This window comes from Stegodyphus dumicola, chromosome 3 (genome assembly GCF_044657685.1).
Source record: "Stegodyphus dumicola isolate Sdum_Otavi_A_Nest chromosome 3, ASM4465768v1".
Lineage (NCBI taxonomy): Eukaryota > Metazoa > Arthropoda > Arachnida > Araneae > Eresidae > Stegodyphus > Stegodyphus dumicola.
In genome coordinates this window covers 6,773,040-6,799,933 of record NC_140770.1, presented here as the reverse complement: position 1 = coordinate 6,799,933, position 26,894 = coordinate 6,773,040, and the positions used below count along the sequence as shown (strand labels likewise).

At 37.1% G+C, this 26,894-nt stretch overlaps 1 protein-coding gene across 1 annotated transcript in view; it reads left to right on the top strand.

The window, feature by feature from the left end:
- Positions 1 to 26,894, top strand: part of LOC118196746 (protein O-mannosyl-transferase TMTC1-like) — an 848,849-nt gene that overhangs the window by 795,522 nt on the left and 26,433 nt on the right. The window contains exons 14-15 of the mRNA XM_085812306.1: positions 5,117 to 5,261; positions 20,005 to 20,139. Of these exons, the coding sequence (XP_085668432.1) occupies positions 5,117 to 5,261; positions 20,005 to 20,139 (280 nt within the window). The remainder of the gene's footprint in view (positions 1 to 5,116; positions 5,262 to 20,004; positions 20,140 to 26,894) is intronic.

Here is a 26,894-nt window from a genome sequence, read left to right as displayed (position 1 = left end):
TGTGTGATGAACCCGCTATTTTAAATGCCTTTGCATTTTCTGCGCAGTAAAGATTTTCTTTTTTTCATTTTTATTTTTTCTTCATATTTATCAATATTTTCTATTTAATCCATTTCTTCTTCTCATTATTATTATTTAACTTCCATCCTTTCGTTTTAAACTCAAATGTCATAATTTTCAAGCAATTAATTTATCTTACGCATGACTTTTGCGCTAATGATAGCAGTCGATATCAATGAAAAGCACCATCATCGGTTGCTTAATTATTTTTCTGAAGAAAGCGCAAAATGTGAAACTACACCGAGACAATTTTTTAGCAGTTTGCCAAGAATGGAAACAAATGAAAAATGCAGTCTCCGAGGAATGATGACTGTTTATGACACAGTTTGAGAGACCCCCCCTTTTTAAGAAATAAAACAACAGGAAACAGCTACAAAATATAATCTCTCTGAGACACAACAAACCAAAATATTTGCGGAGAAGGTAATAATCATCATCTGGTGAGAGAAGAAGCAGCTTTCTAACTTAATTATTACTATCCCGCCACTTTTCGCTCTTTAAAAGTTTGTTTCCCGCGGAGAAACATCTTCATCCTGTAATGTCTGCTTTTCCTCTAAGCGAAATGTTAATTTATTTTTTTGTCTTACCAAACATTTCGGGGCCAAGAAGATATAACCGTGCTGCTCGAGCAGATGTTTTTGTAATTAAAAGTTTTCGCGACGGTTCTATTTACGTCGGTTAAAGGGCGAGCGACGAAGAAAATTTTGAAGAGTATTCCAAAATTATTGCATTCATTTGATTTTGATAGCACATGTGTGTACTCATAGACATGTTAAGGGGGCTCCAACACCTTAAACCCCTTATGATCTTCGAATACGTGACTGTTGCAAGAATTGGGATAACTTATTTATTTTAAAAGCAATTACTTCCAACTTTTTACAGCTGACTACATAATATAGCTGCTTTCTGAAATCGTAATCAGAAAGTTTGTGTTGCCACAAATATTTTTATAATTTAATCCGCTTTGTGACGAAAACTGTCGTCATGTTTTCACCTTGCGCGCACAGTTTAAAATTATCTGTTGCATTATTTAATTCTATAGTTTATATATAGCTTTTATAACATTTGGAAACTACTGTAAACCAAAAAACCTGAGGATTTGATGTTAAATTCTTATTTTATTTGGAGTTGAGTTTATAAAATGTATTTTATTAAAAAAATCTGTAATGTTTTCGTGCGTAAAATTTTTTAATATTAAAATATTCATCAGATTTTTGATTCAGTTAGAAAATAGTGCCCATATAAAGAATTCCATCCGATTTCAAGTATGTACCATTAACCATTTTTAAAATATCATGCGCGCAAGGTGGAAAAATGACGAAAACGTTTGTGAGAAAGCTGATTAAATTACAAAACTATTTGTGGCAACACAAACTTTGTGGTTGCTAGTTTCCAAAGCAGCTATATTATGTAGTCAGCTGTTAAAGGTTGGATGTAATTACGTTTCAAATAAATAAATATCTCAATTCTTGCAACAGTCACATAATTCGAAGCTCATAAGGGGTTTAAGGTCTTATTAGCCCCCTTAAACATGGATGTTTTCCGTAAGAAAGCGCAGGATAGCATTTTGCAGTGTTATCCGAAATAAAGTGTTAGCAAATAGAAAGACAAACAGCTAGTCACTTAAAAATGTAATTTCATTTTTATGTATTTATTTTGGAACAATCACTTGTAACGAAACACCGGATATAACGAACGAATTCTCTTGGTTCCATTCGTTATTTCATACGGCTAAAGCGAACTGTCGAATGTATAAAAACCGATATAATGAACATTGTGAATATCGTGTAACGAAACCTTCTTCGTATTTTTTGGTGGTTGAAACTTGCAGAAATTTTGCAAGTTTTAACGAAACAATTGCTGACTTTTAAAATCATCTACGTTTAGGATCCTCATTTTACTCGGAAGCAGAAACACTTTTACGTTTCTTTTCTCCCCCCCCCCCCAAGTTCAAATCTACTTTTCTCTCTCTGGTCTATACAAATTCTATGCAAAACAGGTGTGATTTCCAATCAATGAGAATGAGAACTCAGTAAGCAAATCTTAGGACATCCTATGGCATTCTTTGTATTTGATGAACAAGGTGTGACACAAAGAAAAAGACTGGTTCAATAGATCATTGTAATTATAGAACCAGTTTCCCGTGACATTATCACTTTCAAATCAGTCTGTTCAGCATTTACACACTTCTGCATTCGGTGCTGCCATTGCTGGTAACAGTTCTGGAACGAAGGTTTTTGGAAGGACTTTCAGGAGATTCTCCGTTTTTGCCTGAACCTCTCCGTCTGAGGTAAAATGGGTTCCCTTTAAGTAAGATTTAACTTTAGACAATAAAAAATAGTCGCATGGAGCCAAATCAGGTGAATATGGAGGATTCCCCATCACAGTAATGTTTTTCTTGTCAGAAACTGCTTGGCAGATAGGGCCGTGTGAGCGGGGGGCATTGTCCTGGTACAACAGCCTTCCGTCACTCCACAACTATGACCTTTTTCTTCTAAATATTTTCGTGAAATCTTTTTAGTACTCCAATGTGGTAGTGTTGATTAACAGTGTGAACACTGGAAACCCATTCAATCATGATGGCGGGCTGGGTGCCCAAGGGGGAGACCAGCACGTTCATCATCTTCCACACTGTGCTTTCTCCCTGAAAACCGCTTATGCTATTCAAACACACGTGCAAGTTTCATCTCCATAAGCCTTGGTTAACATTTGACGTTTCCTCCGTGGATGATTTCTTAAGTTTTACAATAAACTTGATGTTGATTCGTTATTCGGTGTTTACATTAGACATTTTTTCGGCAGAATGCAGTTGCAAGTAGTACTACCCACTGACGGGGTCGGGTAAGCAGAAACTGGCCTACAGATTTAAATTCGAATCTCGCAACACGAACCCGACTTAAAATGAAATCGCCGAATGCAGCGAACAAACTTTCCAGTTCCGTCCTACACCTTTTAATGTAATTTTAGGCCCACCAGCGGCCGAGCGGTAAAGTCGCTGAACACTGGTAGTTCGGTCCGAGGTTCGAATCCCCGCGAACGGGCTGGCTGTATGGACGTTTTCGTGGTTTTCCCCATGTGTAACATGTGTAACATGTATACGAGCCAGTTTTCCTTAGTAAGTCATCCGCGAAGGCATCCCTCCTCTTAGGCAGATAGGCCTAGTGTGCTTTGCTATAATTAAGGAAACATAAACCTTTTTCCATACAGAAGTAGCTTTCAATAAAAGGATTCAGTCACCCACTGTAATCGCTATGTATTATTTTTAAAGAAGTAAATGGCAACACTTAAGCTATGCTGCTGTGTTGTGGGTTCGAAACCATGATTGACTGAAGAATGAGCGAGCGTAGTGTTCATTGTTATTTGTACGGGAGATTAGAATGATAAAAAATATTTATAATTAAAACTGAACTATGGAGTTTGTAAACAAATTATATTTTATTTACAAACGATCAGCCGGAAGGGATATATCGGAAGTTTTGTAAACGCGAAGAGTATCATAATTCGACAGAAATATCCATTTTGATCCTTTCCTGTATAGGTTAGTTCTCTCGCCTTTTCCTAGCATGCCTTCGTGGTGTAATGACCAGCACACTCGGCACGTATTCGAGAGGTCCGAGTCCCGGTGAGGGCATTGCTGGTTTTTCGCATCTCTTCTCTTCGAAATAACGTAATGTTTCTACACGCGAATTCATTTTAACTATTTTTTGGCGTGGCGTCTGTGCATACGGACAGAATAAAAAACTCTATTACGAAACGGGTTGTAAAATGGATTTAAGATGGATCTTTTCGTCACGTCAGACGTATGTACGTATCTTGCGTTAAACAAACCGTACAGCCGTAGAGCGGTAAAATTTTATGTATGGGATTGCTATACCATCTGGCCGTGCGCCTCCCTTCTGTATTGCAGTCGGCAGTACTGAAGGTATGTACACATATCTATCTATCTATCTATCTCTATATATAGACCCACCCCTTTTACCCAGCCTTTATTTTCGTAATGTCGGTCTTCGACAGACATTATTTCCAGTTATAAATGTCAAATATTCATGTTTTGGCAATGCCAAATTAAAATATATATATATGTGATGTACTAGCTTTTGTGAGGAATAAATAGATTGTTGAAGAATCATAAATGTAATCGTAGCTTAAATTATCAGACGATAAGTTTAAAAACAGGATCCGTTTATTATTGGTCAGGAGAAATAGCAGTTACAAAATCAGATATCCGGAGTAACTAAAAAAGAACTACTAATAACGTTTTTTTATGATGTTTACTGCATCGTGACATTTAAGAAAAAGCCTTCGATATTCCTTTACGAGTCCTTTTATAGCCTCTGGAAAGGTGGAGCTTCAAAGAAATGACGTCAGCCAATCCAGTTCGCTTTAAATATTTCCAGAATATTCTATAACTGTACGTGTAGAAAAGGCGGGAAAAACAACTTGACTACGGGGCTGTGGATTTAATTCCACGTACTTTCAAATAAGAGAACGTCGCCATTAAAAATGAAAAGAACATACAGTTAGAATTTTAAGTGTATTCTTGACTACGGAATTTTATTATTACAAATACATTCTCCAAATAACGAAATCTAACGTTCAATGGGGTCTCCTGGTTCTTATACGTATATTTAGGAAAGCCAATATATAAGTACAGGAAGCCTTAATGCAAGTAGTTCCTATACTTATATTAAGGAATACTTATATTTAAGATACTCGTTAATAAAAAATAGAAACACCAAAAGTTTGACTGGGATATTAAATTTCAAAATTGACTGGGATATTAAATTTCAAAATTTGCAATTTTTGAGTTTCAACTTGCCTCGATTAATCGATTGAAACGAAGTGCAACTAAAAAACGTGTGTAAGTTAATATGTCGTACAAAATGCGTACGTAAAACATGCAGTGTCCACATCAGATTTTTTATTTCGCGATGAAAAGATACTTTGTCTGTGATTGTATCTGCTATGTCCTAAAAAGCTTATTAAGTGAGTCATAACTCCCTAAATGAATACTCATGACATGGTTGAGTGACATTTTGTATATTTCTTTCCCTAGGGCTTTGGACATTGAAGAAGACCCGCAAATTATGGACAACCTTGGCATGCTGTATTTTGCTTCCGAGAGATATGAAGAAGCGAGGAAAATGTACCAGCATCTTCTGCTACACTATCCAGAACGTAACGACACCAAACTCCATTATGTAAGTTGCAACTAATGATTGATGGAATCTCGATGTCATTTTTTTTCTACCCTTAGCATGGATGATGTTCTCTTCTTCAACGTCACCTTTAATTTCGCAACCGTATGTCGCGCTTACAAACAAAGTTGTCAAGTTGCATGTTTTGGCAAAGCTAAATTTAAGAATCTTAAATGAAATTAACTTCCCAGGGTTTACGAAATCGAATTTTTGACGCTTTTCTCCGGTCATTGCACTTCAATTATTTTCCCTCACTTTTGGTTTTGTGCATTTTAATAGTCCGAAAATCGAAAGGAGAAAATCAAGCGAATATTTTTAAATTTTCAGAACCCATTTCGGCCTATTGAACTGGTAGTTTTTGATTAGAAATTTTAATTTTAATAGTAAAAATTGTTTTTTTTAAACTTTTTTAGCTGTTGAATTAAATTAGTAAGTTCGAGGAAATAAGTTTAAATGAAATGCGGCGAAAAATGTGTATAATTTAACGTGTGGTGTCCACATCGGTTGTTTTTAAGTTTAAAAATGTGAAAGCAGGAATCTTTCATCATTTAAAACATTTTTGTAACTGGAAGTTTATATTTACAATGAACGCTATTCGAAATAAATGCCAGATAAGGACTTACGTGAACGTGGTTTATTGCTGCGTATACTGCCATAAATATTGAGTTTTATGGGTACTTACGTATTATCGCAACCAGGTTGGCGCGATTTGTAAGTTTGAGTAAAAAAGTATGAATAGAAATAAATTTTACATTTATTAATTACAGATAATTTTTAATACAGTTTTTTATATTATTTTGTTTTAAAATATAAAATAGCAATTAAACCCTTCCGGTTTCGAATTTGAATAAGTTGCAGAATTATTTTTTCGGCGGAAATCTTTTGGCTATTGCTTTTAGCACTGATTGAAAACCGTCTTCGCCATTAACAGCTTGAGCTCGGCGCCATATAAATTCGATAAGGTATGAGTGAAGATGCTGACGGGCTGTTCCTCTCTGTTTTTTGTTGCGCCATTTGGCTGAGCCCCACATGCGCTCTACATGTTGTGTGTGAACGCCCGTGTTGGGATTCACAAAGTTATATTTGTGATTAACAGTTCCATGCAGAAATCCAGCATTTTCGAACTCACTTCTATTGTATCCTTTGCAGCAATCCGAATAAATGATGCTTCCTTCATCTTTTCGCAAATTTTTTCCATGAGGGTAACGGCGCTTCTGTTAGGTACAGTAACCAAAAAAAGTCTCTTTCTTTTCTCGGCAAATTCCGCCGAAAACCCATTGTTGTGGTAGTACACGCCCCATAACACGTAGGGTTGCCGTAAGTAGGGTCGCCAAATTTGGCGATTTATGCGAATTTTGGCCTGGTTGCGTTAATACGTAAGTACCGTTTTATGTTACATCATCATGTGTCATTCCTTTTCTCTTGAAAGAAAACACCACGTATTTTTTAGTGGTATTATTACATGGCATGTCTGTACTTCTTATCAGAATTGCGTTACAATTCTTTTTTTTTTTTTTCTTTTGGATAAAAAAATCGATAAATGAAATGTATGTAGAGTTCTTTTCATTTATTTTGTGATTGCCAACCAGCAAACGGCCGGCTTCTGGCTGCAAAAAGCCATTGTATAGGTCGATGAAATTTGTATCATCGTGTAAATACTTACCTTACCCTCCATAGTAAAAAATATTTTAACCTATAATTATTGCACAATTTTGATTCAAATATGACATATGCGGCCAGAATTTAAATTAAGCTGCAGCATCTTGGATTGCGATTGAAATTGTATTTTTATCTGAACCGCTGAATGTTTTAATTTATTTTTTAATTTAATTACATTTTTATTTATAGCATTCCATTTTGTTTTAGCTTTATTAGCAATTTTTCATTATTTTAAGCACAACATTTGTTCAGTTTTTCTGAGAGCTTCAGTTTATCAGTCTCCTCTTGGACTCTCTCCTGCTGACAGATCATTTTTGGGTGTTTTAAACTTGATTATTTAACATCGCTCTCTTCACACTTACGTCACATAGAATTCAATTTTTCATTCTTTTATGCACAACATTTGTTCAGTTTTTCTGAGCCCTTCAGTTTATCAGTCTCCTCTTGACTCCGTCCTGCTGACAGATCATTTTTGGGTGTTTTAAACTTGATTATTTAACATCGCTCTCTTCACACTTACGTCACATAGAATTCAATTTTTCATTCTTTTATGCACAACATTTGTTCAGTTTTTCTGAGCCCTTCAGTTTATCAGTCTCCTCTTGACTCCGTCCTGCTGACAGATCATTTTTGGGTGTTTTAAACTTGATTATTTAACATCGCTCTCTTCACACTTACGTCACATAGAATTCAATTTTTCATTCTTTTATGCACAACATTTGTTCAGTTTTTCTGAGCCCTTCAGTTTATCAGTCTCCTCTTGACTCCGTCCTGCTGACAGATCATTTTTGGGTGTTTTAAACTTGATTATTTAACATCGCTATCTTCACACTTACGTCACATAGAATTCAATTTTTCATTCTTTTATGCACAACATTTGTTCAGTTTTTCTGAGACCTTCAGTTTATCAGTCTCCTCTTGACTCCGTCCTGCTGACAGATCATTTTTGGGTGTTTTAAACTTGATTATTTAACATCGCTCTCTTCACACTTACGTCACATAGAATTCAATTTTTCATTCTTTTATGCACAACATTTGTTCAGTTTTTCTGAGACCTTCAGTTTATCAGTCTCCTCTTGACTCCGTCCTGCTGACAGATCATTTTTGGGTGTTTTAAACTTGATTATTTAACATCGCTCTCTTCACACTTACGTCACATAGAATTCAATTTTTCATTCTTTTATGCACAACATTTGTTCAGTTTTTCTGAGCCCTTCAGTTTATCAGTCTCCTCTTGACTCCGTCCTGCTGACAGATCATTTTTGGGTGTTTTAAACTTGATTATTTAACATCGCTATCTTCACACTTACGTCACATAGAATTCAATTTTTCATTCTTTTATGCACAACATTTGTTCAGTTTTTCTGAGACCTTCAGTTTATCAGTCTCCTCTTGACTCCGTCCTGCTGACAGATCATTTTTGGGTGTTTTAAACTTGATTATTTAACATCGCTCTCTTCACACTTACGTCACATAGAATTCAATTTTTCATTCTTTTATGCACAACATTTGTTCAGTTTTTCTGAGCCCTTCAGTTTATCAGTCTCCTCTTGACTCCGTCCTGCTGACAGATCATTTTTGAGTGTTTTAAACTTGATTATTTAACATCGCTCTCTTCACACTTACGTCACATAGAATTCAAGAGCAAAATCCCAAATTTTTTCACAGCAGCATATTTTTAGAATGAAAGTACCACGCGTTTTTATATTAGCTGTATTACTATCTCTTTAGATTATATAAATCGATTTATAAAGTCTTTACAAACTTATCATTTCACTTAAAAATGGTTGATGCAGTTGATGTCAGAATTCTTTTACCTGAAAAGTGATACGGATACAGAATGAGGATGGATCAATTTTATTGGAAAAATTGCACAAGTTAAATTTTGTGTGCAAATCATAAGACCAGTGTTTTTTTATTTAAATTCAGTAATGTTTCGTAATAATTAGTTTTTAATAATGTTCCAAGGTACATAATGTAATACATGTGTATGAAACCAAACTTTAGATTTCGGATAGAAAATGAATATAAATTGGAATTTTTCCATTTGCGTTATTATTACTATTGTTTATCTATATTTTGATAGATATTTAGTAAATGAGATTTCAAATTTAGTTGAAATATTTTTTCTTGAGAAAAATTCTTCACGGCGCTGTTCCAAGTTGATATGAAACACTTCCGTTTAGCTCTCGTTATTTACCGTGTCTCTCTTGTTCAGATAATTACGGAAGATAACGCGCTAGAAAGAGTGGCGCTATGCATAGGACGCTCCTCTATTTAAATGGATTGTTTGCATCCCAGAAACTGCAGATCTATTTCTTTCCATATCCATCATATATTATAGTGCTGAACGTCTCCCAGCTGGTATACGTTATTCAGCCACTTGACGTCTAGAAGTGAGAGAAACGAAGACACAAAGGGAGTAAGGGATAGTTTCCTTAGCACAAACTATGAGTCAGTGACGTCACGGAAGAGCAAATCTTGCAGTATAATAAACCTCGCTGGTGAACCTTGGCAATGAAACAGTGATATCTCGTTGAGCGAGGTGCGCTGGATTACGATTCATCTAACATCCACAACATGTTCTTAAGTGACGTTAAACTTGCAAAACTCTTGGAATCGGTTGCAAAACTGAAGTTTTTGTTGGGCGGATTGGAACATGTTAAGAACGGTACTAAAGATCTTTTTGCAGGATTTAGCATTGGCAAGCTCAAGTGCGATATCTCGCTGCCGAACTGATCATTGGGGATTACGCAAGTTCGTGTTCCGGTACACGATCAACGTTGACCTGATTCGCTCTTTCTGTTTTACGTACTGAACGAGGACGTAGTGCTGGTTTGCTGTCTTGACGCAATTTTAAGAATCATAGCAACAGATACATTCCTCAAGCGAAGAGATGCTGTAAACCCCTCGCTGCATCTCAAGTGAACTTCAGACGGCAATGACCGTAGTTCCGAGTAATAGTACGTCGACATCTGATAGATGTCCTGAAAGTAAAAGAAAAAAAAAACATGAGATGTTTCTCGATCACCCTGGATTTAATAACAACATAAATATGAGAGAAAATAGAGAATCTTTCAAAAACGTAGTAATTAAGAAAATTTAGTAATCTTTCAGTAAATAAGAAATTATCTCTTTATATATATGTGTCCGTTTGTTTGTCTGTGTGTAATTCGCAGCGTTAGTAATTTTCACAATTCACCGCCAAATGACGTCATGGTCATTCAAAAGGTACATAAAGCGAGATAAAAATGTCACCATGAGCTAGAATAGATGGTAGCCACTCGTGGGAGTGGCTACCATCTGAGTAAGTATTTGTAAGATACATCTGAGTAAGTATCATGAGTAAGTATTTGTTGTTCTGTTGTTGCATGTCGTTTTAATTTCAGTTTATAAAGCCAGCAATAGATATCTAAATTCTTTCCAGTGGTGAATAAATTTTGCAAGCTTGACCTTCAAAAAAGGTGGTGGTCATTGTTTACATAACACTGAACACTCTGGCGTAAAATACTGCTATCAAAAGTGTTGCTATTTTAATCTCTAATTTTATTTGGCGGCCAAGCGGTAAAGTCGCTGAACACTGGTAGTTCGTTCAGAGGTTCGAATCCCGCGAACGGACTGGCTGCATGGGTGTTTTCGGGGTATTCCCCATGTGTAACGTGTATACGAGCCAGTTTACCTTAGAAACTCCTCCACGAAGGCATCTCTCCCCTTAGGCAGATAGCCCTAGTTTGCTTTGCCATAATTAAATACACCACTACACCAATTTTATGTGGCGTACGTTGTAGTTCTCAACACTTTTTGCCACAGCATTCCTTCACGTTTGCCAGACCCTCTTCTTTCCAAAAATCGAAAACCCATTTATTTAAATTTAGATTAATTTTTAATGAGTTCTATACATTAACTCTTTGAACGTCTTACTCACTCATGTGAGTGGTTTTCAAGACTGACCGTTTCTAAAGTTCCCTCGTAGCTCACTAGATGGCATTCAAGATTCATAAGCAAGTAGCTGATTCAGGAATTCTTCTTCAAGAAAATAAGCATCAGCCATCGAAGACAACATCACGACGATGTGTACTCTGCAGCACCAAGAAAAGGCCTGTAAGAACAGTGCGGGAATGCAGCACATGCAAAACTGCACTCTTCTTGAAAAGGAAGAACTGTTTCCATGAAGTACCATAGAGACTGGATTCAGGAATTCTTCAAGAAAATAAGCATCAGCCATCGAAGACAACATCACGACGATGTGCACTCTTCTTGAAAAGGAAAAACTGTTTCCATGAAGTACCATAGAGACTGATTTGTAGGGATGGGTTCTATGGGGTGGTGGTCACTGACAGTAACCACCAGAAGTGGTCATTTTTTCACGCGTTTTGGACAAAATATCTGAGTGAGTGAGCGCCACCAAGGAAGACCACTGACCTGGCCTTAGCCTCACAGTGTGATATCTTCCTGGCAGAAACCATCTACTCTCTGCTTCACCCTGCTCCGGGAACGCAGCCGAATAGACGGCTAAGAGCCTCATAAAGTCCACATATAAGCTTGGATGTTGTTGTACGGGGAAAGAGTATCCTGTTAGGGACTACTTAAAATTAAGCAAAGAAGCAATCCAAAGACTGTTAAGAATCGCTGTTAGAATAGGCAGAAACTTGTGTTAGATAAAGTAAAGATAGAAGGACTCTGCCTGAAAAATTAACTGCCGTGGATTTTATGGACTTGCTAAATGTCTACATGCGGGTGCTAATCCTGACGCAACTGTCATATATTTATGGGGCTTTTGTAAAATCGTTGGTCCAAAAGCCCCATAAATATGACAGTTGTGTCAGGATTAGCACCCGCATGTAGACATTTAGCAAGTCCAGAAAATCCAATTGTCGCAAATAATTTCATTGTAACACCTGATATAGTAAATAAAACAAGAGTTTTGCTGAAAAATTTAATTTCCATTTCCTGCCGCTCAGAGAGCTAAACAATAGAAAGTGTATAAAATTTTGATAATTACTAAAGCTCAAATAGAAGTATCTTTTTTATATTCATAAACTAAAAATAAATATCAAAACAGGTAAATATTCGTTTTTCCCTCCTTAAAACTATACTGGTTAAACTCCTTAAAACTATACTCCTTAAACTCCCACTGGTTCCTCTTGACATAGAATGTTTCATGAGTCATCTTACAAAGAAATTTGAACAGTGATATGGTCAGCTGAGAAAAGACCGGAAAAAAATAGAAAAATGTATTACAATCCCCTACACTCTTTCCGAATTCTAAAAATATGCTGTTTTAAAACATTTATTTTCTTTTAATTTTATTTGATGTAAATCTGATATTTGATAAACAAAGATAAACGTATAAAAATTTAATAATAATAAAATAGCATTCTAAATCTACGCTGCTTTAAAAAATTTTGAAATTTTTGTTGTCGAATTGTATGTGGCGAACGTGCGAAGAAAGGTAGGCTTAATAATAAAGTTAAAAAAGACAAAAAATATGTCATGTTACCAGGGTGTGAGTCGAACAGCATATTCTTAAATTGCGAGTTCGGAGAGCGTAAAAACATCCACGCATCTTCTGGAGCGACGTTAAAAACTTTCAGATTTTTTGTATTTACGACATTTTGCCACGAGTCGAAAACTAACTTTCTACTTCCGCAACAGAAAACCCAACTTCAAGATTTGCAGTGATTTCTCATTTCTATTTTGCAACTATTCTGATTGCGAAGGCATTCTCCAGAGCGTTTTGGCCCATTTAGCCTCTCCTTTCGGGGCAGTTCATTTCGAGGATTTATCCTTCCCGAAATCTTTATTTACTTTCACCTCCGAGATGACTAAATCCAAGGCAAGGCAGCTTCGATTTATAGCCCGTGTTTTATGCTTTCCTGGTCTCATTATTCCTATCGCTTTCCAGTTCGCTAGCCCGGTCGAATCCTTGGAGCGTCAAATTTAAATCAGACGCTCGCTGTCCGCTTCATTAATTCCATTCCTTCATTATCGAAAGGACGGCGCACCCAAATTAGAACGAAGGAAAGAGGAAGGTTACAAAGTCTTCGCGAACCATTCGTGAGTGAGAGCTTTGTTCCTTTGAAGGTGGACACCATCGAATGCCACGGAACTAAGATTTGCCGACGATGTGTGATGGGGGCCTGTGGATGGAATAGCGTTTCTGAGAAGATCGCCTCTGTAATCCTGAGAAATACCTGAGACCTGAGAAAAAGAAATACAGCTGGGGTGAACGGGTGCCCGAGGAGATAGCACAGTAGGACGCATAAAGGCGGGAGAGCGAGTACTCGACATTAGGGAACCCAGCAGTGGATTGAAAGTGTGTCCGAGAAGTTAACACAGTAGGGCACACGAGCAGATGGCGCAGTAGAATATGTAGTCGAGGGAGAGGTACTTGCGAAAAAGGAGCGTAGGAGGGAGTAAACTGGTACCCAGATAGAGGTTCCAGTAGTGAGCGGTACATGAGGTTAGTAGGGTATTTAAGGGTACCAAGTGGCGGGTGAGCTGGTACCCGAGATTCGGAATTGCAGAACAGGCTAAACGGTACCGGGAGTTGGCACAAGAGGCCCCCGAGCAGATGGCCCAGTAGGGCACCTGGTGGCGGGTATCCAAGATGAGGAAGCCAGTAGGAGTTGAAAGTGTATCCAAGGAGTTAGCAAAGCAAGGTGCCCCGCTGAAGGCGCAATTGAGAACATGATGAAGGTTGCGGGTACCCGAGAAAAGGGAATGTAGCAGATGTAAGCGAGCACGTGAAGAGATAGTTTAGTTAGGGTAGGTTGTACGATGGATGTGGAGCAGATATCATATTAGGGCACTTAAGGGCGACACAGCGGGCACCTAATATTAGGGAACGCAATAAGGCACATGAGCCTTATACATAAGGGAGTAGAGGGTACCCGAATACAGGTTTTAGTAGGGGGTGAGCTTCTCGCAATTACCTTACGTCGGAAGCCTGTATACTGGGGGGTAAACTCCCCCCAGTTAATTTACCGCACCGTCTGCTCGTTTGGCCAATCGGTTTTGCTAATCTCGGATACCGGGTCTCCATCACTAAGTACCCTACTCTGATACTACTCAGCTTGCGTTATACCACCAACTACTTGGCCCACTAAAGAATCTCCTCGGGTACAGAAAACTTCCACGTTCGTTTCCGTCGGTACAATTCACTCTCATGCGCCATCTACTCCAGTGCCGTGTTTTATCTCCTCGAATACGCCTTCAGCCGCATGATATTTATTCCTCTTCCCTTAACCCGTCACTTACGCGCCCCACACTGCCATTTAAACCGGGATTCTAATACGGTAACTCATTGGGAAACCTGTACCCATCAACCCTACTAACACATCGGGTACCCAACCTCTCACTAAATCCCCTACTTAGGTACCACTCACCCCTACTAACTCTTCGAGTACTCGATCCCTTACTTCCTCATCGGATACCCGATCTCTCATATAGTTCCCTAGTCAGGTACCCCTCACCCCCTTCCTCATCGGACACCCGACCTCTCACTCCCCTACTCAGGTACCCCTCACCCCTACTAACTTTTCCAGTACTCGATCCCTAACTGAGTACCCCCTCACCCCTCCTTCCTCATCGGGTACCCGACCTCTCACTAACTCCCCCACTCAGTTACCACTCACCTCTACTAACTCTTCGAGTACTCGAACCCTAACTGGGTGCCCTCACCCCTCATTCCTCATCGGTGACCCGACCTCTCACCCCTACTAAATTTTCGAGTACACGATCGCTAACTGGGTGCCTACTCTGGGTACCCCTCACCCCTCACTAACTCCCCTACTCAGGTACCTCTCACCTCTACTAACTCTTCGAGTACTCGAACCCTAACTGGGTGCCCTCACCCCTCATCGGTGACCCGACCTCTCACTTAGTCGCCTACTCTGGGTACCACCTCACCCCTCCTTACTCATCGGATACCCGACCTCTCACTTACTCCCCTACTCAGGTACCCCTCACCCCTACTAACTCTTCGAGTACTCGATCGCTAACTGGGTGCCTACTCTGGGTACCCCTCACCCCTCCTTCCTCATCGGATACCCTACCTCTCACTTACTCCCCTACTCAGGTACCCCTCACCCCTACTAACTCTTCGAGTACTCGATACCTAACTGGGTGCCTACTTCGGGTACCCCCACCTCTCACTAACTCCCCTACTCGACCTCTCACTCCCCTACTCAGGTACCTCTCACCTCTCACTAACTCCCCTACTAACTCTTCGAGTACTCAAACGCTATTTGGATGCCTACACTGGGTACCCCCTCACCCCTCCTTCCTCATCGGGTACCCGACCTCTCACTAACTCACCTACTCAGGTATTCTTCACCCCTACTAACTCTTCGAGTACTCGATCCCTAACTGGGTGCCTACTTTGGGTACTAAATTTAGTAAATTTAGTACTACTAAATTTAGTAAGAGATAATTTAGTAGTACTAGCCTACTAAATTATCTCCTCGAGTACCCGCTTACCCACTATGTGCTCTACCGCGCTTTCTGCTCTTCCCTATTAGTTCCTAATCTCGGGTATCCACTCACCCACCACCATATATCTTACTGCAATAGCAGCTCGGGTACCCTTAAATTCCCCACTACTTGCGCTATTAAACTATTTTTTCGGCTATTAAACTCCCACTACTATTTGCTCTACTGAACGGGTATTCAACCCTTCCACAAACCCTGACCTCAGATACACGCTTCCCCACTCCTTCTGCTCGGGGTCCCTACTTTGCCACCTGTTTGTGTACCCGTTCAGCCCATTCTGCGATCCCTATTGTCGGGTACTCGCTACCAGTAGGTGGCCTATTGTGATACCTGCTCAGCCACTTGTATATTCTACTACGTGTCCTACTGAACAGTCTCCTCGGGTAGTCGGTTGCACCCTACAAGAACTATAAGCGTACCCTCTCCCACTGGATTCTCTATTGCGCCATCCGCTCGGGTGCGCTACTCTGCTAACTCCTTGGATACCCGTTGACCCGCTGGAGTGTTCCTTATCTCGAGTACCCGCTCACCCCTACTCGGTGCACTACTGTGATACCTGCTCGGGTACCCTTAAATGCCTCGCTACGTGCCCTACTAAGGTATCTCCTCGGGTACCCGTTTAGCCCTTTCTGAAATCGCTGGCGTGGGGTACCCGCTGACCCCCATCCGATGCGATACTATGTCTGTTCCGCTTCCGTAATACTACCTACTACGTCTCTACCTGTCGTAATACCAGACATTTTGTTTTTGGCTGTCCTTTAACCGCTTTTATTAGAGAATACTTTTAAATTTCTTTACAAAACTATCTAACCGTTGATATTAAGAATTTTATTACGATTTACGAGAGCCCTTATGAGATTTCTTAATCACAACAGATTTTTCGTTGTTGTTTTTGTATAATTTTCTATTCTGTCTTACTATAAGTGAAGTTTTTTGTTGTGGGGGTTGTGTTTGTCGTTCCTTATTTTTTTGATATTTTCTGAGTTAACCCCCTATTTTTCTCGGTTATTTTTTTAAAATTGTCTTTTTCTTTTGTGCTGTTTTGGGAACTTTACACTTTGGTAGCTGAGCTACATGTTTACCGTGTTTTTGAAATCTTGCCGGTTGTGTTTTCTTATTGTTTGTTATCTTTTTATTTTTTGTTATTGGGGATCTTCGGGCTGGTTTCCCTGGGCGTAAATAAATAACAAATTCTTAATTTCTTTATATGTGTTAACGGTTTAATTTTGCGGCCATTTCTTCGCCAGGGGGTTCGGATGTTTCTAGTATTTGTACTACCTACTATCTGCCGTGTTGGGTACACGTTTACACCCTACTAGAATCTAGTATCTACTAGAATCGGGTACCCGCTCCCTGTCTAGGTGCTCTACTGCGATACCTACTCAGGTACACTTAAATAATCGGTTACGGACAAAAACGTCGCTGAGAAAACAACTCAAGGAGAAAAACGTCGTGGTACAAAACATCGTGAGAGAAAATATCGCAGTTCTAAAATGTCGTGGTCGAAAATATAGCGGTTCAAAAACTTCGCAGTTTAAAAACATCGTCGTCGAATATCGTGGTAAAAAATAATGTAAACAATTTTTAGGTTTAAAATACCTACAAATCATTGCATTCCACACGTGCCTTTTTCAAATCACATTAGTGACATGTTATGTAACTGACTTTCGTCATAACTAACGTAACGACATCTAGAAAATTAATTTAACGCTATGCATGAAAATGTTAATGGCACTTTAAGAATAGACGGAAACAAAACAATGTGTATTTTTTATTAAAACAATATCAGATTAACAAATGTGAAAGAAAATAATTTCATGAATTAACTATCCAATTTTTATGGAGGTAACCTCCTGCAGTTATTTGTCTTCTTTTTTCTAAGCATTTTTAGACTGTTTTTCATGAAACATTATCAAACTTTATAAAGAAAGCTCAATTTATTAATGGCCTTTGTTAATTAACTATATAAATTTAAAATTATACTAAGCTTTCTAGGTTGCATTAATTTTTTACTCATTTTCAATTTTTAAATGTTTAAGTTTCCTTATTTTTTCAGCAAAAATTTATTAGTTCGTTCAAATACAAGTTTGTATATGAAATGTAAAAGTAAAAGAGTCCCTCCTTTTTTTTCTTGAGCTCTATATGAACATGCACTTTCAAGTTTCAAAACCCGAAAACGCATGTATGCTATGATTTGTACATACTTTATTTTTTACCACGATATTTTCGACGACGATGATTTTAAACTGCGAGGTTTTTGAACCGCTTTATTTTCGACCACATTTATTTCTACCACGATATTTCGGAACAGCGATGTTTTCTCCCACGACGTTTTCTCCTTGAGTTGTTTTCTGGGCGACGTTTTCGTCTACGATGTTTTTGACACGACGTTTTCGGCCGACACCAAATACTCTACGATACGCCCTACTAAGCTATCTCCTAGAGTACTCGCTTAACCAAACTAACAGTAATTTTTAATTAGTTTAATATTTTTGTTAAAACTTTGAGAAATTCGGGAAAAATACAAAAAACACTTCAATCAAAGATATCCATCTTATTCGTTACGCCCCATTTTTTATACTGTTAGGTTCGCTGTAGCAGTACAAAATGATATTAAATACATAGCAAAGTGAACCAAAAAAGACGACCCTTTCGACAGAAAGTTTTATTATCCCCTAAACTCTAGGGAAGCGTCGGGAAGGATAAGAATGAAATACCTTTTCAAATAACTTTTTAAGCAACATAACTCTTGTAATTTACTTTTGCAGTGTCTCTCATTTCAAATAACGCAAACACGTTTATTACGCTCAATGATATATTGTTACGTGCGTACGGGTTCGTTACGAAATGAACGCACAAGTCCGATGAAAAATGAACAAAATTTATTATTATAACAAATATGCTTAAATTTCCTAAATTATTCGTGCAGTATTACAATATCTCACAGTAGTTATCTTTTAACTACTCAAACGTTCAAAAAAACTTAATTCAAAACAGCTAAAGAAAGCTAACCCGCGAATTCACTACAGTCAACAAGAGCAGTTTTCTAAACAAACTCTTAAACAACAACAAACTCAGTAACTACTACGAACTGAGAGGTTTTCCTCCTTTTTATAAGATTTTAAAATCGCGCACGAGAACTTTCTGGAACTTAAAAAGAGATATTTATTAAATGTTACATATACGCGCTCTTGTATTTTCAATTTTCCGGCTTAGCTTTCTTTTAATATTCGTCACGCGCTGCACTGCGCGGGAAATAAAACCATTTAATTTACAATTCAACTAACATAAGCTATTTAAATACCAAATCCGTAACAATATTATGGTTGGGTTAACTGATTGAGGAAAAGCAACTGGAGGGCTATCTACGTATGGGAAGGGATGTCTTCGTGGAGAAAGTTTTAAGGGAAACTGGACATACTACATTTGGGAAAAATCGGTCATGTAGCTAGCCTGATCCCCGGGATTCGAACCAAGGTAGAACTAGCAGTATTCAGCCACTTTACACCGTTTCGACCGTCCATGGCCACTAATTTCGTCGTACAGAATTTCAAATAGAGCAAGACAGTAACCTCGTTTATTGCGCGCATCTTAATTAAAACTATCGATTTTGAGAGTGAACAGTTATAAGCTCATCTTCCTCAGGAGCAATAAATAAAAGTAAGTATATAAAAAATTCCTTTAAAGAAGGGAGGCGCCACGATCGTATTTATTCCACAACAAAGGTCGGAGCAAAGCGTAGCGCCATCTGTCGAAGGAAATAGTAATGAAATATGTAAAATTAAGCTATTACAATTTTAAAATCGTTAAGAAATACTAGATTGGAATTATTGCCATTAACTAATGAAGCTGGTTCAGAGGAAACAAGGAACGTTTTTCTAAAGAGTTTATGGTTATTACTGGATTTTCTTATAACGGAAAACTTAAAGAGAATAGAAAAATGTGAAAACTAATTTGAATTTAATGTGAAAATTATCTAATCAGATTTGATAATTTTTTTCACAGTTCTTATAGAGATATTTAAAATTTTTGCAATAGCTCTTTTGGGGGAAGGGGCTGGATTTTCCGCTAAGACATGAAAACAGAAATATGTTAATTTTTATAGACGAAATTCCCTTTCTTCATCCAGACAACCTTCACTGTGTTAAGTTCCTTTCAGATAAGGCTCCCAGCCATACCTTTAAATCTACTGCTCTATTTTTTGAAAAACTGAGAAATAAAACCAGTATTGAAGCTATTCCCTTTAAATGCATCCCACCCCATTCCCATGATATGTCTCCTATGGATTACTGTGCATTTGGACTTTTAAAACAAGCTCTTTATATAAGAGGCATCCAAAATCATTGGATGCATTCCGGAAGATTGTGAAGGGAGTGGAGTAGAATTAACTTTGATATTTTAAGAAAAGGGCTTTTATCTTGGAAATCAAGATGTAATATGATAGTTCAACAAAAGAGCTATCAGAATGAGCATATTAGAAAATAAAATTCTAAGGTTTGTTTATATAGATATCTTTGCAAAATCATTACACAAATCTGTGAATACCCTCTGCAGATGCATGTTATAAATTTATAGGAATTTCCAATCTTTTCAGGCACAACTGCTGATCCAAGAGAGAAGCTATCAACAAGCGGAAACACTTTTACTCTCCATCAGTCAGTCTAGCACAAAACGGGAGAGCCTGTTGCATCTAGCGTCGCTGTACAATCTCACGAACAGGACGGCTGAGGTAATATTCCTGTTTCTTAAATATTAAAGCAATATATCGGCTGTACAGTGGAACCTTGGTTCCAGAACAGAATTTGTTATCGAAATTCTTGCAACTTACCTATACTTTTTGCAGCCTCTCTCATTTCAAATAACGTAAGCAAAATGTCTTTTGATAACAAACCATGTCTCAAATACGAACAACAAAGATTCTCCAATATGCGTTCATGCGCGAGAGGAAAATGTCTTCAGAAGAAGATACGAGGGAAGACGTATGGAGAACTTCGGTATTACCTCCTTGATAAAGCTGTAAACAGCCGTAGCCTATATATGTTCGATGTCTTATTTTAGGAGCATTAAAAAGAAACAAATCACTGTGGGAAAATTTTAACACGTTGAGCCCGGCGCCGAATTTGCTGTCCTTTCCGTTCATCCGGTTATCTTGGTAGCAAAATCAGCTTAACCCAGATTGGTAACAAAATACTACCAAAAGCATTGTTACGTATGTAATATGTGTAAAGCTAAACCGTATTTTTGTTTAGAATGTTTCAATAAATTTCATTAAAACTACATTTGATCACATTTCATTGATTCTATATTTAATACTGTCGTCCCGAGGACCGACAGTATTAAAGTTAGAAAATTACTTGTATAATTTTAACTTTAATTTTTAACTTTAAAAATTATTAAAGTTAAAAAATTAAAGTTAAAATTATAAAAGTTAAAAAATGAAACTTAAAATTATAAAAGTTAAAAAATTATTAAAATTAAAGTTAAAACATCTACGAATTAAAAAAAAATCCTAGATATTTTAACTTTCCGTGCGGCCGGCGTCGGGCCACGGAAAGTTCACTGCTGGTCCCCAGGGACCGGCGTCGAGATCAACGTGTCAATGGGCAAATGCTCAGCAGTTCTAATGTAGAGGCGACAAAAGGAAAAACCCAGAAACACAGCAGCTACATGAAATTTCTGGAGAATAGGATTTCCCATTCAATAACATTTGACACTTTCACTGTTTTCTGCTTAGGCAATGGTAAAGAGAATTGAATTTTGTGAAAATCCAAACACTCTTAGGAGATAAGTATTGAATGAAGTAGCATAAGAAATGGTATTTTATGTATAAGTTTTATATCAATGTGAAGCCCACCATGAATGGAACAAAATGATGCAAGTTTGAAAGAGTACGCCAAGACAATCATAAGTTATTTAATTTTGAAATCCACGAATTTGTAAGTTTTATATCATCAACAATTATAACAGTATTTATCCTTTGAAGCATATTAAACAACTATATTCAAATCTTTATAGCAATATTTTCTGATTATTTTTGTATTAAAAATATAATTTTATACAGACTGATAGAACTAAATTTTATCTTTCCATTCATATAGGTTTATGGCAAAAATGCTTTAATCTGCGTAAAATATCCAAAATATTGAATTTTTATCAATTTTCTTATTTCAGAAAGCCATTGTTTCAAACTCAAATGCGAGATTTTGCAAAAGCACAGGCTAAAACTATTTTTCTTTTTCTATCAGAAATGAGATACATTCCGCTGACCTCATAGATCACGTGACTTATGTATACCTTTTGTAAACAGGCAATGCAGATGACCTCAGAGATCACGTGACTTATGCACAGCTAATGCAAACAAGCAAGGTCATTCTTCCTCTTCTTCTCTTGCGGAATGTATCTCATTGACTTAAAATTGTTAAAATGTACGAGTATTTTAATGTTTTACAATAATAAAATTCAAAAGGAACTAAACAACTGATTACTTTAGATTATTATAACTATAAACAAAATAAAAATAAATGCTTTAATATCGATAATCTTTTTACATTTGCAATAATTGTAAAGTGTAATATTCAAAGGCAAACACACATTATAACTAAAATATTAGCCTTATTTTTTATACGAGTATTAAATTATTAAGTTTCTAAACTATTTTTTATTATACTATTTAATAATTTTAAATTTGTAATTTACTATTGCGACTTATTTGATAACTGCTGTTTTAACTATCAAGATCATCAAGCATTTCATCACTAAATAATTGCAGCTCCACTATTCATTATCATATAAATATTAAGTGTACATCTTCATCCAACATAATCATCATCTGCATTATCTGCAATAGCTACAGAATAAAATGATAATCTATATTACATTTGAATGATGAAAGATAAATGAAAGTCCAAAACGCTTATGATAACTGCATCACTCTTTTAAAGAGCGATAAAAACACAAGAAATATTTTTTTCTGAAAAACTCTACAATAAAATTAAATCATTTGCCGACTTCCTCAAAGATTGAGTACTGGATAACACCTCAACTAGACCAATGGGATCAAAATCGCTAAGTCTTCATGACCTTGCCAACTGAACCGACATCAGTAACGTTAAATGACGCATCAACATGTCTAAAAAACGCTCCAGTTTTGCAGCGAGCTTTTGACCCTCTAATATCAAAACAAAATATGATTCAAACAGTAATCCCAGAAAGAACTGAGAATTCTACCAACACAAGTCCAATAATACAGGATGAAAAATACATAATTACTCCTATCCTCATGAGAAAATTAGATTATTTACTCCATTTATATACAATATAGGATTTCAACCAAATTCCAGTAGTAAACAAATAGAATCAAACGACGGCCTTCAAATGAATAGAAAAGAACATTATCCAAATACGGAATTTTATAACAGCGACCTCGGACCTAGAAATGATCCTAACTATCAAAGAAACCAACCAAGAAACAACTCTATGTATACTAATTCAAGATCGTATATATATATATATATATTAGGCAGATAGCCCTAGTGTGCTTTGCTATAATTAAATAAACCAAACCAAGATCGTATATAGAAGTTGCGAGTTCATATCAAGTAAACCGAATAATACCATACTCTTTTACCCAAATGATGCGAGAATATGTAGAAATTTTCAAGATAAATTCAAAGAAATAATACCGCTCCAAAAATTAAAAATCAGTGTCAAAAAAAATAAACTCCAGGCACTGTCATAACCCAGAAGATGTAGGAAAAAAATCAGCTGGAACCTCAGTGCCAAAACTGCTGCAAAAGAAACAGTTAATAAAATTTCCTACAGCCAGAATACCAAAATGCACAATTCGTAATACTCTAAAAGGTTTCAACCCTGATGAACTGATTCAAATTACAGCTCAAGAAACGCAATCAAATAGTTCAGAGCTAAGACCCTTATTAAATTGAATGGTCAAAATAAAATAATACTGATAATTGGATCATAGAATCTCACGGTCAAATTTTCCAAGGATAGTAAAAAACAAATATATATTGGATGGCGCACCAATAAAATAACCGAATTTATCGGTGTACGCAGATGCCAAATCTGCCAAGACTTCACCATTAAGTGAATACACTTACTGGAGTAGCAAAATAAATTCTTGCTAACCCAGTAAGTGTTACACTGGAGTGGTAGGAATTGCACACTTCTGAACAAAACACTGCCACTTCAAACCAAGGTGTAAAGAAACAAATTCTGCGGCGGATAACACCATGCTTCTAGTTGCTCTACCCAAACTCCGTACTGCATAAACTGCTGGATTAACAATGAAAAGTATGCAACAAACTTTGATTGTCAACAAACTTTGATTGTAAACAAACAGCTTCAGTTACTTCTTGCTGCACATATCAAACAGAAGTTAAACGAGTTAAATCCAGGACATATAATCAACAATAATGCAGTATCCTTCAAATTATCTATCGACCATTTCTATGAATAAAAAGAATAATAACTGCATCAGATTTTCCCAAATAAGGATAATTTAATGAAAAGAAGGATAATTTAATGGAAATAAAAGGATAATTATAAGGATAATTTAATGTAAAGAAGGATAATTTAATGTAAAGATAAGGATAATTTAATGCAAATAAGGATAATTTAATGTAAAAAAGGATAATTGTTACTTTCATATTTTTTATTAAATAATAAATTTTTGCTAAGAAAAGAAAACTTAAGCATAGAAAATTAATGCAACTTATAGCACTTAATAGAATTTTAAATCGACATAGTTAACTAACAAAGACCATTAATAAATCATTTTTATAAAGATTTTACAGGTAATTTTTCATAAAAAGCATAATCTATTAAGTTGCATTTAATTTTCTATGCTTAAGTTTCCTTCTTATTTTTTCAGCAAAAATTTATTAGTTAATAAAAAAATGTGAAAGTAAAAATTATCCTTCCTTACATCACTTGCGCTCACAAATCATTATGGGAATATCCATTTACAGTTATTAAAGCCTGAAAAAAGCATGTCTGCGATGTTATCGTCGTGCGATGATTTGTAGATACTCTATTTTTTACCACTATATTTTCGACGGCGATGTTTTTAAACTGCGAAGTTTTTGAACCGCTTTATTTTCGACGACGATGTTTTGTACCACGATGTTTTCTCTTTGCGATGTTTTCTCCCACGATGTTTTGTAGCACGACGTTTTCGCCTTGCGTTTTTTTCTCCGCGACGTTTTCGTCCGCAATGTTTTCGGCTGTAACCATTTATATATTAGTTACTTTAAATTACTCTTAAAACACAAACAAAATGCTCAGTATTCATTACGACTAAGTAGGTTTCAAAAGAAACGTAACAGGGTTGCCACAAAAGTATGCGAAATATTAAGCACGCAATGAGCACTCCCTGGCGGCCGAGTCGGTCATCACCATACTGTATTTGCAAAGCGGTTGCTCGAAATGCAAGTGCCTGCAATTTTATGAAGATTGTTTTTTTACAAATTGTACTAACCATTTTGCTGTGCGGGCACCTTTATAAAGTTTACAAACGTTTCTGTCTCTTCGAACGGTGGCTTATTTACTCGTAACGATCACTTGGTGTCGTAAGCTCGTTTGGTGCTGCTTGGTAATTAGTCGCTCGATCGTGTCGCCATCTGTTAGCACCGATGAGAAGTGCAGCAGCGCAAGAGTTTCACATGTTTTTAAGGACGATAAACGACCTCGGGATTCGATCGTTTGACGTAAACGTTAGCCATAATGCGTACCATATTGGACTTGTATTATGCAGTATATTTATAATTGCAATTTCATTATGTACCAATTGCACATTGTATTATAATAGTTAGAGAATCTCAGTATTTGCTATCATATGTACTAATGCCTGGGCGGTTGGGTGAGCGTTGTGTGGAGGGCGCTTTTGGTCCGTTTGACTGCCCTCTGGATGGTCCGAGCGTTGGCCTCGGCTTTTGGTGCTGGGCGCAAATGTGGCTCCTACACATTGGCTCTAGACAGTGGTGGGCACGGTGCAATACCGATTAACCATTATGGTAAAGGGACAGTGCCCGTGCTCCCCGTTACCTATACCTATACCTATCGCATAAGAGCTCTCGAGGTTTGGTTTGTGATATTCGAAATGATTCGTGATACGAGCGTTTTAATTGGATCTCCACATCCTTTATGAGGATTTCAGCACCTCTCTACCGCGGAAAAGATTACGAAAATAAATCCATCAGTATCGGCCTATTCAAAGCAACTTGAACTTAATGGTTACGAATATTTAGTTACGATAAGTAACAATTAAAAAGGTTTGTAAAAACTAAGAAAAAATCGGAAGACTTCCCTTTGAACGACTTGCATTCCAGTTGGAAACGAGACAGAGCTTTCCTTACCTGAAAGAAAAGAAATTTATATTATTAGTAATCCACGTATGTCATTTTCTAGAAAATACAACTAATCAGAATAAAACAAAATATAGATATGTTGTGTAAAAAGAATAAAAGAGTAAAATATTCTAGTCGGCTGTTTGCTTATTTTTCGGCGGCTCTCGGTTCGTCTCGGAAAAATAATGAGAAAAAATACATACTTATAAATGGCATTTTAATAAAAGCCAAAATTTCAACGCACTTTGCAGCTGGCGTTAAGTAACAACGCACGCACTTTCCGACTCACTGACAGACATTCCGACTAGCGTTTCAAGTGCACAACAAGTGTAGGGAAAGCTTGTTCTGTACAAAACGTATCTTGAGAAGCGTTGGAAGACAGAATTCAAAGTTTCCGCAATATGAGATCAATCGTTCATGAGATCTTGTTCTTTACCCCTTTCGAAACCGATGTCGAGAAAAGTCCCAACCTGTTTACCCCAGAATTATTAGAAATTCAGTTACGCGTTTTTTGAAATTTTCCCATAAAATCGAAAATGTCCATCGTATATGTTACAACCTTTTTCACATATGAAAAAGCAACAAGACCTCAGTTCTGGAAAGTTTTCGATAGCTTCTGCGCTCGAATCGAAATTCTGCGTGCGAAAAGCATTCATTGCCGGATGGCTAATAAGAGTAGTTTGTAGAATTTAGTGGCAGTCCCGGATCTTCTTGATTATCTTCCGATAATTCGGATTATTAATTTGCTTTACAAAATTTTAAGCTACTGGAATGTACCAATATAAATTTTTACAAAATATTCATATTGTTACGAAATGTCCAGCTGCAATAAGATAGCTTCCCAGTAAAGCGAGTTTAGGGTTGCCAGAAAATCCTAAAGGAAGGCAGGGTGTCCACATTTGGCGGGAAATCTCCACTTTGGCGATATTTGGCGACAAAATTAGCGATATGTTATTGACGGATGGAGAGCACGCTAGAACAAATTCTTACCGGTTTGGCCCAGAATGTTCTCGAAGGCAGGCTAAAAGCTATTATAAAACCTGCCATTACGCGGAGTAGCAGTCTAGTGTCGAGATGGTCGTCGACTGTATCGCGAATGGGTGCATCGAGAGTACGCACC